General features: G+C 43.1%; 1 protein-coding gene across 1 annotated transcript in view; it reads right to left on the bottom strand.

The window, feature by feature from the left end:
• TBC1D14 (TBC1 domain family member 14) overlaps window positions 1-15747 on the bottom strand; it is a 90659-nt gene that overhangs the window by 29576 nt on the left and 45336 nt on the right. The window contains exon 3 of the mRNA XM_065404894.1: window positions 4574-4692. Coding sequence (XP_065260966.1) covers window positions 4574-4692 — 119 coding nt within the window. The remainder of the gene's footprint in view (window positions 1-4573; window positions 4693-15747) is intronic.

The following is a 15747-nucleotide window of genomic DNA, read 5'->3' as shown; positions in this document are numbered from 1 at the left end:
AGTCTTGTCTTCTCCATGCTGTGGTGAAGCTTAGTGTAAAACACTAGAAGGTGAACAGTCTGGTTAGGGTGGAACTCAGAAGGCCACTTCAGGTATGAACTCTGGATGTAGCTTCAAAGAAATCTTGTCCTTATATACAGTTTTTCACAAGGCAGGTCGACCACAAGGACCCTCAAGCTCCCCAACCCTTCTAGCAAAGGCAACTGCTGTCAACAAGGCAACTTTCAAAGAAAGGTACAAGGGAGGAATAGAAGGTTAAAAGTTTGAACGGTGGCCTCATGAGAACAGAGAAGACGAGGTTCAGATTCAGACAAGGACTGATTTCAGAGTTGGAGGGGGGGAATGTCCTTATGACACCCTTCAGTAACTTTGTATTAGGAGGATGATTAAAGCCTGAGTAGCCCGCCACTTGATTACCAAGGAAGTAGAGTTATGGCAAAAAAAATCATATACCAGTGGTTCTCACCACTGCACCAGGAAGGCATCCCCTCTGGAGCTGAGGCCGTAGATGCCTGGGGAAGTAGTAAGCCAAGCACTTTGTTATGCTGTGTTGAGATATCGAAAACATGACCACCCCCATCACCACCCTGCCACCATTGTTGGAAGATGTGCTGTGCTGTTGATCGGTGGCGTTCCCATACCTGGTCCATGTGTAAATGCCTGCTGAGGCTGTCTGCCAGGGAATTCATCACCCCTGGGATGTGTACTTCTGAGAGTATGATTCTGTGCCTGATGCACAAATTCCAGAGGTGGACTACCTTTTTGGGGGGAGGAGGAGGACGGGGGGGGGGGGGAGGGAATCTTGCTCTTCCCTTCTTGTTTATATAATAGATAGGTGGTTGTCCAAATGTGTATGGACTGAATGATGGGTACGAAGCCTGCAAGCCATTCCGAAACTGCTCAAAACTTGAACAGGTTGATATGTAGTCTGGATTCCTGAGGGGACCAGGAGCCTTGGGCTGTCTGGTCATCAAGATGTGCTCTGCATCCTAGCAGGAAGGCATCCATTATGAGTGTCTTTGTAAGTGCTGCAAGAAGAAAGAGGCCCCCCCCCACATACTACATGGTATTTGGGGGATAGGTTGTCCATAACCAGATTTGAAGGCACTTTAGTTGCAGTCATGCAAATGGAGTGACACAGGTACACAGAGCCATATGGCCTAAAAGGATGAGGCAGGATTGGGCTGAAGAGTGAAGGCTAAGGCGAAGCTGGTTGATGAGATCCCTCATGGGGAGGAATCGGTTGTGAGGTAAATAGGCCCTTCCTGTGACTGAATTCCACCCCAATTAATACTATGTTTTGTGTGTGTGTCAACATGAACTTGTCTAAATTTACTTGGAGTTCTAATGAATGAAATAGTTGGGAGTGCAGTGATGGTTGTTGCTTGTACCTATTGGCATGACTGATCCATGAGCAGCCAATCACCCAGGAAATATCAGTCTTCCTTGTCTACAAAGAGATGCGGCCACCACTGCAAGAACTTTCATAAACACCCTTGGGGCCATCAAGAAGCTGAAGAGGAGCACCTTGCATTGAAAGTGCTCTTGGCCCACTGTGAAGAGCAGAAAACTTCTGATAGCAGGGGGAATATCCAAATGAAAATATGCATCTTTCAAATCAAGGGCCATAAACCAGTCACATGAGTAGAGGGAGGGTATTAAAGGCCAACTTAAAGTTCCTTGAGAAAAAGTTCTTTCCTACATGAGGGAGTGGTATTGGCTCTATTGTTCCCAATTGAAGGAGGAAGTCAACCTCCTGTTTGAGAATTCTCTTATGGGAGAGGTCCTTGAAGAGAGATGGGTCAGAGAACTGGGAGAGAAGCGATCTAGCCATTTGATACAACATCCAGGACCCATTTGTCCACTGTAATAGTGCACCACATCGGAAGAAAATGGGCCGGGCAGTCACTGCAGGGTGTGGTAGCAGGCATTGTGGAGACTGGTTGTCGAACCTCAGCTGGGACATCAAAAATGACTTTTGAAGAGGTGGCAAAGTGAAGGATGGTGATGCAGGGTGCCTATCTCGCTGCATCCTCTAATTTCTTGGGGGGTTCATACGTCCTCTGTTGAAGGAAGGATGAAGGCAGTGGTCGATGTTGAGAGAGAAAAGAGGCCTGAAGTATTTGCTTCAGGGGTGGCAAAGTATAAACATCCAGAGAGTGGTAGATAGCTCAGAGTGGCAATCCTCAAAGGGAAATTCCTCCATGGTGATTTGGATCCCTCAGGGGAACCCCAAGGTCTACAGGCACAAAGTCCGTCTCATGACTACTGAGGTAGTCATTGGAGTGACACTGTGTCAAGGGATGCCTGGAGGGAAGACTCTAACTGGTTAACCAGGATAACCAGAACTGAAGCCTGCAATCCTGAGGGTGTTTGTTCTCTAACGCTAACAGCTTGTTGTAATTCAAAAAGTCACACTTGAACAACAAAAGCATGGTAATTCGCCATTCAGAATGCTAAGCTAGCTGAAAAAAAACATCTTCCTTCCAAAGAGGTCAAGTCCTTTGGCTGTAGTGGATTTGGACTGGTGTAGTTGAGTTCTTTCTATAACAACCTGGACCACCAGGGAATTGGGATTAGGGTCTGAAAACAGGAATTCCGCTCCCTTAGGGAGAATACAGAGGCATTTCTCACCCCTCTTTGGCATCTGGGCACAGGTGGCAGCAATGTGCCAGTTCACTCTGGCAGGTTCCATGATGGCCTCATTAATTGGGGGTGCCACTTTAGAAGGAACCATAGCCTAGAGGATGTCCAGGAGCATGTGGGCTGCATCCTAGACCTCTTTCAGTGAAATCTGGAGAGTCTGTGATTCTCCCAAGAAGGGCCTGGTACTGTTTAAAATTATCTGGGGGTGAGGGAAAGGCTGATAATACTGCCTCATTGGGACAGGATGAAGAGAGTGATACTGGTGGCTCTGGTAGCACCAGCAGTTATGGCCAATCCTCCATCCACTGCTCCTGTGGGGACTGCAGTTCTCCATCTGGTGATAACCACTGCTTGGTGTGGAAAATAGGGTCCTCATAGTCAGGTGCCCAGAAGTATGGAGCCCAGAGGCCCAAAAAGGATGATGGGCTGGGCTGTTGGGGTATGGAGGCAGGCCCCATAATGGGTATCATTGGTCCCTGGGCCACAATTGCTGATGGTGAGAATGCAACGGCCAGCAGAGTGGATCTGGAAGCCCTGTCTAGGTTGATAGCTCTATATCAGGCATCTGAAGGGATGAGTATCAGTTTGTTTTCATTGAATGAACAGTCCTGCCCCAACACTATATAGGAGTCGCCATGTTAACATATAACATATTTTATGATTGAACACATATACCTAGCACTTAATAAAAGACTTGACCACTGTTCTGTATGTGCAAGAAAAATACTACGTGCTTTAGCACCACCACAGCCAGACAGCTTTATAAGCTAAGGCCTGGGCTACACTAGCGGGGGGGTTCAAACTAAGATACGCAACTTCAGCAACGCTATTCGCATAGCTGAAGTCGAAGTATCTTAGTTCGACTTACCTGGCCGTCCTCACGGCGGCGAGTCGACTGCCGTGGTTCCCCCGTCAACTACGCTTACTCCTCCTGCCTAGGTGGAGTATGGGCGTCGATTCAGGGATCGATTTATCGCGTCCAGACGAGACGCAATAAATCAATCCCCGATACATCGAACACTACCCACTGATCCGGCGGGTAGTATAGACGTACCCTAAGTAACTAACACGATATATTGGTAGACAATTTGATATGAGCTATTTTCACTGTCATTAAATAGTGGAAATGCACTTGTGAAAAATATGTAATATATTATTCTACATCAGGTTTTGTTTTCATTTACTCTTATCTTTAAACTGCACACACAACTACTTTAAATAGACTATTTAAAATTCAGCCTGCCATGGTGATTTAGTTTTTTTTTATCTGTTTCTGCATGCAGTAAAGCCAGACATTCAGCATAAATTCTCCAAAAAAGCATATGTAGAAGTAAGAGACAAACCACAATACAGTTCTTTCCAAGAAGTCAGATATGGGTTTGGTTGTATAAGAATACTTCTGCGTAAAATAAGAGGATAAGCCAATGTATCAAGTGCCTGACATCCTTCATACTGTGACACTGAACCCACCACAGAGCATTCTCTGGTACACTGCTTCATTATTTATGAGGATTGGACATCTGCTGTGCCAGGGACACATTACCCTTGCTACCCTCAGATTCTTCAGCAAGTGCTTGTTAATTTTTTATTCTTGGGTTACCTTAAAGATGAACTACTTAGCCATTCATGTTTGTAAGCTAATTAAAAATTTCTTTTACCACCACTACCACCAGTGTTAGACAGTAATTAGTTCATTTTTTTTATACAAAAAGATTGAAACTTACAGAAGATTTTATTAATATGCCTTAGAAATATGCCACTCATTTATTCAGTAGTTTGGAAGTTTGGGGTTTAAAAAAAAAAACAAAAAACAAAAAAAAAAAACTCATCTGCTTAAATAATTTATAGTCATAAAATATGCACAGTGAGAAAGGTTTTTCCATCTTAAGTTTAAGAGGCCTCTACTATGGTACTATGCAGAACTTACGCTGGCCTGTCTTCTAGAATAAGCGCTGTGGTGGAGAGGGGTTCAAAGTCAAGATTTTTCCTCACATTCTGTTTAGGAGAGAGTGGCTTGTGAGCTCGTCCAGTTTTTTCTTCATATTCCTGCACAAAAAGAATATAATTGGTTACACTGATGGAGAATATCAAAGCCGTGCACTGTATCGCAACAGCTACAGAAACATGCAAGATGAGAACACTTTCAGGAAAACGTATGAAACCTTTCTGTACAATTCATAATCAAACTCCAATTATCATTTAAAAAAATGTCTTGAATCAAAGTCAATAGTAATCCCCCAAAGTGAAGACAACACTTAAAATTGTATTGAGTAATGGTCTAATTTCCTTCATTTTAAAAAAATTAGTCTAAATTTACTTCTACAAGTAATATTTTAAAAACTCAAGTTGAAGACTGTCTATGAGCTGTTGCTAAGAGTGATACTTGAATATGCTAAGTATCAGGGGGTAGCCGTGTTAGTCTGTATCTACAAAAACAAGGAGTCTGGTGGCACCTTAAAGACTAACAGATTTATTTGGGCATAAGCTTTCGTGGGTAAAAACCTCACTTCTTCGGATGCTCCGAAGAAGTGAGGTTTTTACCCACGAAAGCTTATGCCCAAATAAATCTGTTAGTCTTTAAGGTGCCACCAGACTCCTTGTTGTTTTTGAATATGCTAAACATTTTACACTCATCTTTAAGATTTGATCTATTGATGAAGTGCAGAAAAATAACTATTTCATGACTGCAGACTTCCAAACCAAAATTCTTTAAAGCAATAAACACTTTGTCTTTATATCTTGCTATAAACTATTTCTCCTACTCAAACCATTTGTAAATATATCCAAGCGGAATGAAGAAGAAATACTTTAATTGTGGCTAAATAGAAAACCTATTTATTGCTTATTTCATCTTGAAATATTGTTTACATTAGGCCAAAGGTTCTAAACTTTAAGACCCAGCATAGTGCCATGTCTAAAACTCAAACTACCTTTAATATTTTTTTTAATGTAGTTTTAATGGATCCTTATTCTGATAAACCAACCCATGTTCCACCCTACTATGGCACGTGAACCAGTGAGTTAGGCATATCACCAATGATGGTATTCTACAAATAAAGCTAATTTTAAAGTGTTCATATTTGGTCTATGAGGGAAAAAAGTCAAAATTACAAATACTTAATGTGTTAATTCTTACCATATAGTCTGCCACCTCACAAATGCAACACTATCTGCAAAATCTGAGTGCTATAAACAAGTAATTTGTGGGTGCATCCATGAACAAGGTTTCATCCATGAGACTCTTCTACATTCTCATTGATGAAAACTTCTTCCAAAGAATACTGAGAGGCTGATTTATTTATTTTAAACCACCATGTAAACTATATAGAAAACCACTAAGGAAGTATTTTTAAAAGGCCCTAGTACAACTGAAGCAGGCTTGGTCATTCAGGATTTCCAAAGTAGGTTCCTAATTTACTGAAAGGCATGAAAAGTACTTTTTTAAAAAGTGCAGCATCTTTGCTTTCACTGCTGAAACAGATGCAGAATAATGTGACGGTCTGTTTTAACTCCATCTACACACTACAGACCATATTAATAGAAAATTGCTACATCTCTGCTAATGGTCTGCCACAGCAGACAGCTGCAACACACCAGAAACAAACATTTTTAACACTCTGCCTCAGCTGTGTGTATAACCATTAATATTTGCACCAAGAGGGAAGGCCAAAGGTCTTCTCCCAAACTCCCAATCCCTTATTCCTTCATGCTTCTGCCATGCTAAATCATAGAAAAAAAAAGTTATATAATTATTACATGTAATCTGGACCTAGTATCTGAGATTTTAAAGTAATATGAGAAGTGGGGGGAGAAAAGAAGCATTTGGAAACCACCGATAGAGAAGACAGGACACTGCAGGACTGTGGAGCTGTTAGGCCAAAGTTAGAGGAATCCCCAATTTTCCTGATTTAGGAACACAAATTGCCATACTAGGTTAGACCCATAGTCTAAGATTACCAATACCACATGCTTCAGAGGAGGATGCAAGATACTCTGCAATAAGCAGTTATTCCTTAACCTGTGTATATGGAAACTTTATTCCTAATTCCCTTCTCAAAGGTGGTTTCTGCCCCCAAAGGTGGTTTCTGCCCCCAAAGGTTGAGGGTTTCCATCAACTGCAGTGGATACAGAGGTATTTGTACTCTCTCTCTCCAAACAACGAGTTTCATGTTTCCACAGCAATATGAATGAAAAGAAAGCACTTTATGATCCATCTGGAAAATCATGGTGCTATCATGAGGTCAATTTCCAATATGTTAAATACCACTGTTGTATTAGTTTGACTTCCAAAGAGTAGCAGCCACCAGACTAATTTAAACTATCATGAACAGTATTTATGTATTGGCTATTTAGTTTGTACTGACTAAGCTCTTCTCTATGCAAAACTATATCCAGAGAGTAGAGAAGAAGTACAAAGAAATGTGCCAAGGGTGGGGACACTAACAGATTACATACTTGGAAACTCAAAGATAAAATAAAGTTGCTATTCTTAAAATTTTAACAACCCCCTGGAAAACTACTGATCATAACGGAGATAGAAATGCATTAAAAGGCACAATGCCAAAACATGTCCTCAGTTACACCATCATAAATCTGGAGTACATCAGTTTTACTCAGTTGAATGAAGCTGTTACAGCTAAACTCCACTCCCTCTCCCAATTTCTCTCTATCAATTACAAGCCTGCATTTTATACTTATATAACAAAATTAGTTGTTTTTGAAAATTAACTTAATCAAACATTAACACGTATTACTGCTTCCAATGGCCAACTGATCCTTGTTCCTAAATTTACAACAACATTTTAATTGTTTGGATTATTACTAATAGAAAGCACATTAAATTAAGTTAAAAAGAAATTGAAGATGATGTATGGAACTCATTATATATTGCTCTTCCTAAAGCATACACAGAAGACAGACTAAAAAAAAAAATCAACACAATTTTAAAAAGGAATGAGAATTAAGTGACCTGCTTTATGGAATTTGTGAAAAGACATGTTTTAGAAAGAGTTTGCATTCAGTTGAAGAGTGACTGAAAAACAGAGCTGCTTCTGGGAGGTTTAAGGGACTTTACACAGTGTTCTGGAGTGGGGATTTTGTTTTCTATATAGAAGAACCGATTTTGAAAATACTTCATTCACACAAGACCCATTTTTTTCCAGCCCAACATCTTTTTCCACCACCCACCCACAGAGTTACTATATAAATATTATATTGAAATACAAACAAATTTTAGAGGCTACTTTGTTGTGGCTATTTAAGATACTGGCTCATTAAGAGATACTATTATTCCACCCCCTCTAAAGCCCAAATCCTCCTCCTCTATATTTTAGCAAATGTCTTTGGATGTTTTACTGAACACTACAGTGTAAAAGAGACCAGTGAACTTGTATCATCATCAGCATGCTTCTAAAATGGGAGTGGCACATTTTATAAAACAAGCTGTATGAATTGTCAGTAGTATTTTTACCCTTTCAAGCAATATCCAAAAAGGAGTAAAAATGACAATATTTGACAGTCAATATTCACAACTCATTTCAAAATATTTTTGTTATGTTATTAAAATATCAGAAGACAACAGCGTTTAAATAATCCTCACGTTAATGAACAGAGGATGCAGTCTCTGGCATAGCATACTCTGAAGATACAGCTATGAAGTAGATTCTGAACTCTACGCAAATTCACATTAAGAATATTTGCTGATTGAGAGTGTAGCAAGATCTGTACATGCAGACATACTGTAGCTAGCAAACACCTCTTGAATTGCTGAACAGCTCTTAAAATAAGTTTCATTACTCTTGCTTGTTTATAAATATATACAGATTAAGGGGTATTAAACCAATATAGTAATAGATATACATGTGCAATTCATATAGGATGAAAACAACCATTTGAGACTTAACTCTCCAAATACAACTTTTAAGGTATATGCCGTGACAGCAGGTCTACTTTAAAATTTTAAGTGAAATGACAAAAATAGTTAAACAATAACATGCACACATTTTGCTTGCTTTACACCTCATTACCAATAAATGATTTTGAAGCATGATGCATAAGGGGTCTGGAAATTATTTATATTGTGTGTTTATTTCGAAAGCTACTGAGTTAAAGACTAAATGTACCCAACATCTGTTTTTATCTTGCTAAAGGAGCAAAACAGCCTGATTTATTTTTCATTTAGCAGTGGTATACTCTCCTTAATCACCACCTTCATGAAGATATAGTACTTCAACCTATTTCAAGGCTAAACAACCTTGCTCTGCACAAAGAGAAAATATTCTCCTTTTGAGAAGTTGATTTTACATACTTTTAAAAAGGATTTTAATACCTACAAAAGGTTATCTTAAGGTTTACATTTTTAACTATACATTTGAAAGCTACTCTCTAGCCTATTTTGTTTTTACTAGCCATCAGCACAGTAACAGCTTACCATTCTCTGTGGTGGTGCTGCAAATAATGTACTATTTTAATATACTGCCTAAGATGTTGCATACATTCCGAGCATCATGTCTGATACATTCACTCACCATGAAAGCCGCAGTTCTTCACAGACAGTTACACTGGAACCCCATTTCACCTTACATCATTTAAGGCCTTGCTGATTCAATAATATAAAATTCAAGACCTTCATTGTCTTGACTCCACAGAAAAAACACTGAACATGCATGCATCAAGGAGATCAGATACCATTAAAATTTAAAAGGCTATCATATGTTCCTCCCTCTTGCTTTCTTTCTCTTCCACAATCAAAGCTGTCTGCAGTTGAATGCTCCAGCACTGAGGAAGCAAGCTGCAGCAGTCATGTTAATCGTCTGCAGATGTAACACATCCAATCAGTTCTCTCCTTTTCCTCCTGTCATGCCTTAATTTACAAAATGCACACAAGAGAGGACAAGAGCAGATCTTTATTCTACAGGCAGCATCTCATTACATCAATGCACTGAAGCCATCTGATAGTACAATCTCTAACTGAACAAGAAAGCAGAAAATATTTAAGAGTTAAGAAAAATTTAACAATGTTGCTGCATTTGGTAATGAACTGCAAATTCAGTATATTTTTAGAAAGCAAAAAGGACAATGTTCAAATTCATTCAGCACTTTCTATCCTGTACCTCAAATCTCTTAATCAATGTACACCTAAAGCCAATGTGCAATTATTGAATTGCAGCTATGGGTAGGGTGTAATTGGGCTTCCATTAAATGCTAGCAATACACAACACAAAGCTTTTCATCTTTCAGATTTTTGTTATTGTTTATTCTCTAGAGAGTGAATGTAGCAGAAACTATTCACCAGAATTTGTTTCACAGGCATCCTAGGCTAGCACTGAATCCAGGCTCAAGATATAAATGGCAACTAGTTTTTAAAAATGAACTCCAAATAACCAAGGAATGGAACACTTCTACCAAAAATCCCCCATTCCATTAATTTGACATTAAAATTGTAAGATCAATCACACTGAAGTCAGGAAATTTAGCTTTATGGTTTCCATAACAAGTGTAACTTGGTCAACTTGTCCCTAAATATATGTACTACTTTCCATTCCATGCCTATGCATGCAAAGAAAAAAAATAAGGTAGGCGAAGTAATACATTTTATTGGACCAACTTCTGTTGGTGGAAGGGACAAGCTTTCGAGCTACACAGGTTTGGAGAAGGTGACCTGAGTGTCAGAGCGCCGTGTAGCTCAAAAGCTTGTCCCTTCTACCACCAGAAGATGGTCCAATAAAAGATATGACCTCACCTACCTTGTGTCTCTCAGACTTGTATCCTGGGACAAACATGGCTACAACACTGCAAACATCTGAATTAAAAGGTGGTCTATAAAATAAAAAGAGAGTCATGCTTTTTTATTTCTTCACCTGGTATAAATGCAGCATGAAATATTTTTGGATTTTTCTGCCTTTTTTTAAACTTTGAAAGTGTCAGGAACATCACATCTTGTCCTCTACTTTTACTTGATGTCTACTTGGAAGATCAGAAAATTGGGATCTCTCAGTCTAAGTTCCCTCTAAGCTGCGCGGCCACGCAGCAGCCTATTAAATGCTGCGCAAGTGCTCAGGGCTGCCACTGGGAGAAATGCCCCTCCCCTGGCCCAGACCTGCCGCAGTTGGGGAGAGGTGCCTATCCTGCGGCCCTGGAGCTGCCGCCGTGGGGAGAGATGCTCTCCCGCAGTCGCGGAGCTGCCGCGGGGCATCCTGCACCCCAAACCCCTCATCCCCAACCTCACCCGAGTCCACGACTCCAGCTAGAACCCTCACCCCCCCGCACCCCAACCCTCTGCCCCAGCCCTGAGCCTCTCATCCCCGGCCCCACCCCAGAGCCCGCACCCCTAGCCGGAGCCCTCTCCCCCCGCACCCCAACCCTCTGCCCCAGCCCTGAGCCTCTCATCCCCGGCCCCACCCCAGAGCTCACACCCCTAGCCGGAGCCTTCACCCCCTGCACCCCAACCCTCTGCCCCAGCCCTGAGCCCCTCATCCCCGGCCCCACCCCAGAGCCCGCACCCCTAGCCGGAGCCCTCACCCCCTGCACCCCAACCCTCTGCCCCAGCCCTGAGCCCCAGCCAGAGCTCAAACCCCTAGCCGGAGCCTTCACCCCCTGCACCCCAACCCTCTGCCCTAGCCCTGAGCCCCGCATCCCTGGCCCCAGCCAGAGCTCACACCCCTAGCCGGAGCCCTCTCCCCCCGCACCCCAACCCTCTGCCCCAGCCCTGAGCCTCTCATCCCCGGCCCCACCCCAGAGCTCACACCCCTAGCCGGAGCCTTCACCCCCTGCACCCCAACCCTCTGCCCCAGCCCTGAGCCCCAGCCAGAGCTCACACCCCTAGCCGGAGCCTTCACCCCCTGCACCCCAACCCTCTGCCCTAGCCCTGAGCCCCGATCCCTGGCCCCAGCCAGAGCTCACACCCCTAGCCGGAGCCTTCACCCCCTGCACCCCAACCCTCTGCCTTAGCCCTGAGCCCCTCATCCCTGGCCCCAGCCAGAGCCCACGCCCCTAGCCACAGTCCTCACCCTCCCAACCTCTCGGCCGCACCCCCACCACATGTCACACATCACCTCCATATTGAGGCACATAACAAAATTCATTCCGCACATGAGTGGGAAAAGTTAGTGGGAACACTGCTCTCAGTCCATAATCAAAAGGAAAAGTAGCTTTGAAGCTTCAACACAGATCTTTTTTAAATTGTCTGTATAGTATTTAAATTAAAGATTTAAATAAAGAAATATAAAACAGTTTCAGACAATCCTTCCCCTCTTAAACTTCCCTTCCTTGGTGTCATTATCCTACTAGACCCCCAGGAAAAACAGGTAGATAGAACAGGACTGATTAGAAGGCAGGAGAGGTCACCTAATGACAGGAGAACTACTCTACTCTAGACAGAGTGCTGTCTCTAAACTGGAAAAATGGTGTTTCAAAGCATGTTAGCTAACATGAGTTAATTAACATGTCTTTAAACACAGTTTACCACAGAATAGATAATGCAAAGGTGGATTAGGGTTTTGTGGGGCCCTGAGCCAGAGCAAGTGGGGGCCCCTCCCCACCCCTTCTGCCTGCAGTCATCCCCCCACCGCACCTCCTGCTCCTGATGGGGAGATGGGGTCGGGGCACAGGGGCTTCCCCTGCTCCCCGGTAGGAGCGCCGGGTGGGCAGAAGCCCCCATGCTCCAACCCCACTCCCCGGCAGGAGCGCAGGGCAGGCGGAGCAGGTTGGGGGCATGCCCATTTTTCTGGGGCCCACCAGTTGGCCCACTGGCTAATCCGCCACTGCCCCAGTGATGTTTAAGAATGTATTAGCTGGTCTTAGTTTGATAGATTCTAAACATAGTAATGATGACATTGATGATTTAATCATCTATGTACATAGATGGGCCCCATCACCATAACATCTGAGTGTCATGTGGTCACTATCTTGGAAAATAAATCTTGTGCAACTCACGCACAATAAATGGATAAATTTTAAACAATGATTCAGAAATGCTGATTAGGAATTCAAGAAAGTATCTGAAGCAACAGAGCATTTGAAATAGAAAAGCTTTCAATGTGATACCTGGATATCCAGAGTTCAAACTTTACATCAGGTATGAATGGCATAAGCATACAGGACCAAACTGAAAGCTAAAATCATGATGAGAAAAGCATGTGGGCAATAGTCTTCCTGTGGTAAACCTTTGTGGTTTCATCTACTGAGAGCAGACTATAACGCAGCTCTTTTTGAGGTTGAAATATACAGGAGTTTTCAACTCAACAGAACCGTCATCAACCAAGAAACTCTTTCATCAGTAATGCACCTTTCAAAGAGTTCATTTGGCAGAGATGGAAACCTGATGAAATTGAAAGATACTGCTATGGAGTCAAAAATAAGTCGCGTGTTGGTTTAAACACTTATCTGCACATTAATAAGGAGCAGCTGGTAACACTACTTTTAGATTGCTTAGCACTATAAAACATTGAGGTTGCCCATCCAAATACACAACAATATAGTCTTTAGTTACACAATCCCATGCTACTTTTTCCACAATACACCTTCCTTATTCAGAATACAGGACGGCTGCACAAGGAAGCAGAATTAAGGTTGTAGAGGCAATTGTAAACTTGGCATTTCCTAAATTTTGAATGTTTGACTTTACAATCATAATATTGTCTCACTGTGCACCCCCTATCTAATCTCAGCGCATCCATCTGATATTTCTTGTCTTATACTTGAGTTTGTAAGCTGTTTGGGGCAGGAAACAGCCTTTTTGTTCTATATTTGTATAGCAACTAGCATAATGGAGTCCTGGTCCATGACTAGGGCTCCTTGGCACTATGGTAATACAAATAAGTATTAACTTTCTTTTAATGTATGTTGTAAGGATAGAGCAGGGGTAGGCAACCTATAGCACGCGTGCCGAAGGCACACGAGCTGATTTTCAGTGGCACTCACACTGCCCGGGTCCTGGCCACCGGTCCGGGGGACTCTGCATTTTAATTTAATTTTAAATGAAGCTTCTTAAACATTTTAGAAACCTTATTTACTTCACATACAACAATAGTTTAGTTATATATTATAGACTTATAGAAAGAGACCTTCTAAAAACATTAAAATGTATGACTGGCACGCAAAACCTTAAATTAGAGTGAATAAATGAAGACTCGGCACACCACTTCTGAAAGGTTGCCAACCCCTGGGGTAGAGTGATCAGAAAGAACATCATTTCAAGTGTCTACTATAAAACGGGATCAAAAATAAAAGAGAGAAAGCATGTAGGTCTTCTATTCAAGACGACAATTTAAAGTCTGACCTTTCAATTTTGTTTTGTTTTCAAACAAGACATATAGGAGCAAAACCAAAAGCTATTCTCAGAACTGCAAATAACGTTGATATTATTGAAAAACTAGATAGACTTCATCCTATTAGCTGTCACAGATTCTACTTATAAACAAGACCACTGTTACGGCTAATTAACTGAAGAGCTAATAGAAGTTACTGAAAATGATAAAAGGAAAACAATAGGATGCAAACTATTTAAGTTGATAAGGAACACTAACTAGCAAGAAGTGGCCAGCTAATCAACATACCAAACCAAAGAGCAACAAGGCTCAGCACTACACAAAGCATCAACCATCACGGCAAGATTAATGACAGAGTATACTTAGAACAACAAGGGCTCTTTCTATTTGACTTAAGAACTATTTCCTAGCCTAAATAAAATTCAAGGCTGATAACTAGAGCTCTCTGGAAGATTACATTGCCATTTCACAGCATATTTTTGTTCTGCACTGGAACGAAAACAAAAAACTTTCAAAATGGTTTCACAAAACAACTGTGGCTTCTAACATGTATTTCCTAAACTGAATGATGACTCTCTGGGAAAGGCATGTAAAGAACTGGAGGCAACTGAAGTAGACTTATCAGCTGACCTACTAGAACAGAGATGGGCAAACTACGGCCCACGGGCCACATCCGGCCCACGGGACCATCCTGCCCAGCCCCTGAGCTCCTGGCTGGGGAGGCTAGCCCCCGGCCCTCCCACACTGTTCCCCCCTCCCCCACAGCCTCAGCTCGCCCCATCGCTGGTGCAATGCTCTGGGTGGCAGGGCTGCTAACTCTTGCCGGGCAGTGCAGCTGTAGAGCCGGCCTGACCCGGTGCTCTGTGCCGCGCGGTGGCATGGCTGGCTCCAGCCGGGCGACACGGATGCCTGCCCTGGTGCTCTGGGAGGCGCGGTTGTAGTGCCGCCAGCCACCAGTGCTCCAGGCTGTGCGGTAAGGGGGCAGGGAGCGGGGAGGTTGGATAGAGGGCAGGGGAGTTCGGGGTGGTGGTCAGGGGGCGGGAGTGTGGATAGGGGTCGGGGCGGTCAAAGGGTGGGGAATGGGGGGGTTGAATGGGGTCAGGGGTCCCGGGGAGCACTCGTGAGCAGTCAGGGGCAGGAGTTCCAGGTGCGGTCAGGGAGAAGGGGTGGTTGGATGGGGCAAGGGTCCGGGGGGAGAAGGGAGCAGTCAGGAATGAGAGGAGGGGTTGGATGGGGCAGCGGGGGGCAATCAGGGGTGGAGGATCCGGGGGCGGTCAGGGGACAGGGAGCAGGAGGGCGTGGATGGGGCAGGGATCCCAGGGGGGCCGTCAGGGAACAGGATGGGGCAGGAGTCCCGGGGGGGGGGGGGCCGTCAGGGGGCAAGAAGCAGGGTGGGGGGTCGGATAGGGGGCAGAGGCTGGGCCACGCCTGGCTGTTTGGGGAGGCACAGCCTCCCCTAACCGGCCCTCCATACAATTTCGGAACCCCGATGTGGCCCTCAGGCCAAAAAGTTTGCCCGCCCCTGTATTAGAAGAACTTTATGACAGTAAAATGTACTTTCAACACAGATTAAGTAAAAACTCCACAGGAGATTCTGAACTTTATCTCAAAGAACAAACTGCACTTAGTATTTCCCAACATTTACATAGTATATCATAGCTTCATAGATTCTAAGGCCAAAAGGGACCACTGATCATCTCCTCTTACCTCCTGTTACACTTGGGGGGATTCTGTGCCTAAAGATTCTGCAAATTTTATTTGTCAAAATAATGCAATATAATCACACCAGTTTCAATTGTTTTGGTAAGTTATTTAAACTACAATACAGAAAAAA

Source organism: Emys orbicularis, chromosome 5 (genome assembly GCF_028017835.1).
Source record: "Emys orbicularis isolate rEmyOrb1 chromosome 5, rEmyOrb1.hap1, whole genome shotgun sequence".
In the NCBI taxonomy this organism is placed as follows: Eukaryota; Metazoa; Chordata; order Testudines; family Emydidae; genus Emys; species Emys orbicularis.
Note: the sequence above shows the minus strand (reverse complement) of the source record. Positions and strands in the feature narration are given on the sequence as shown.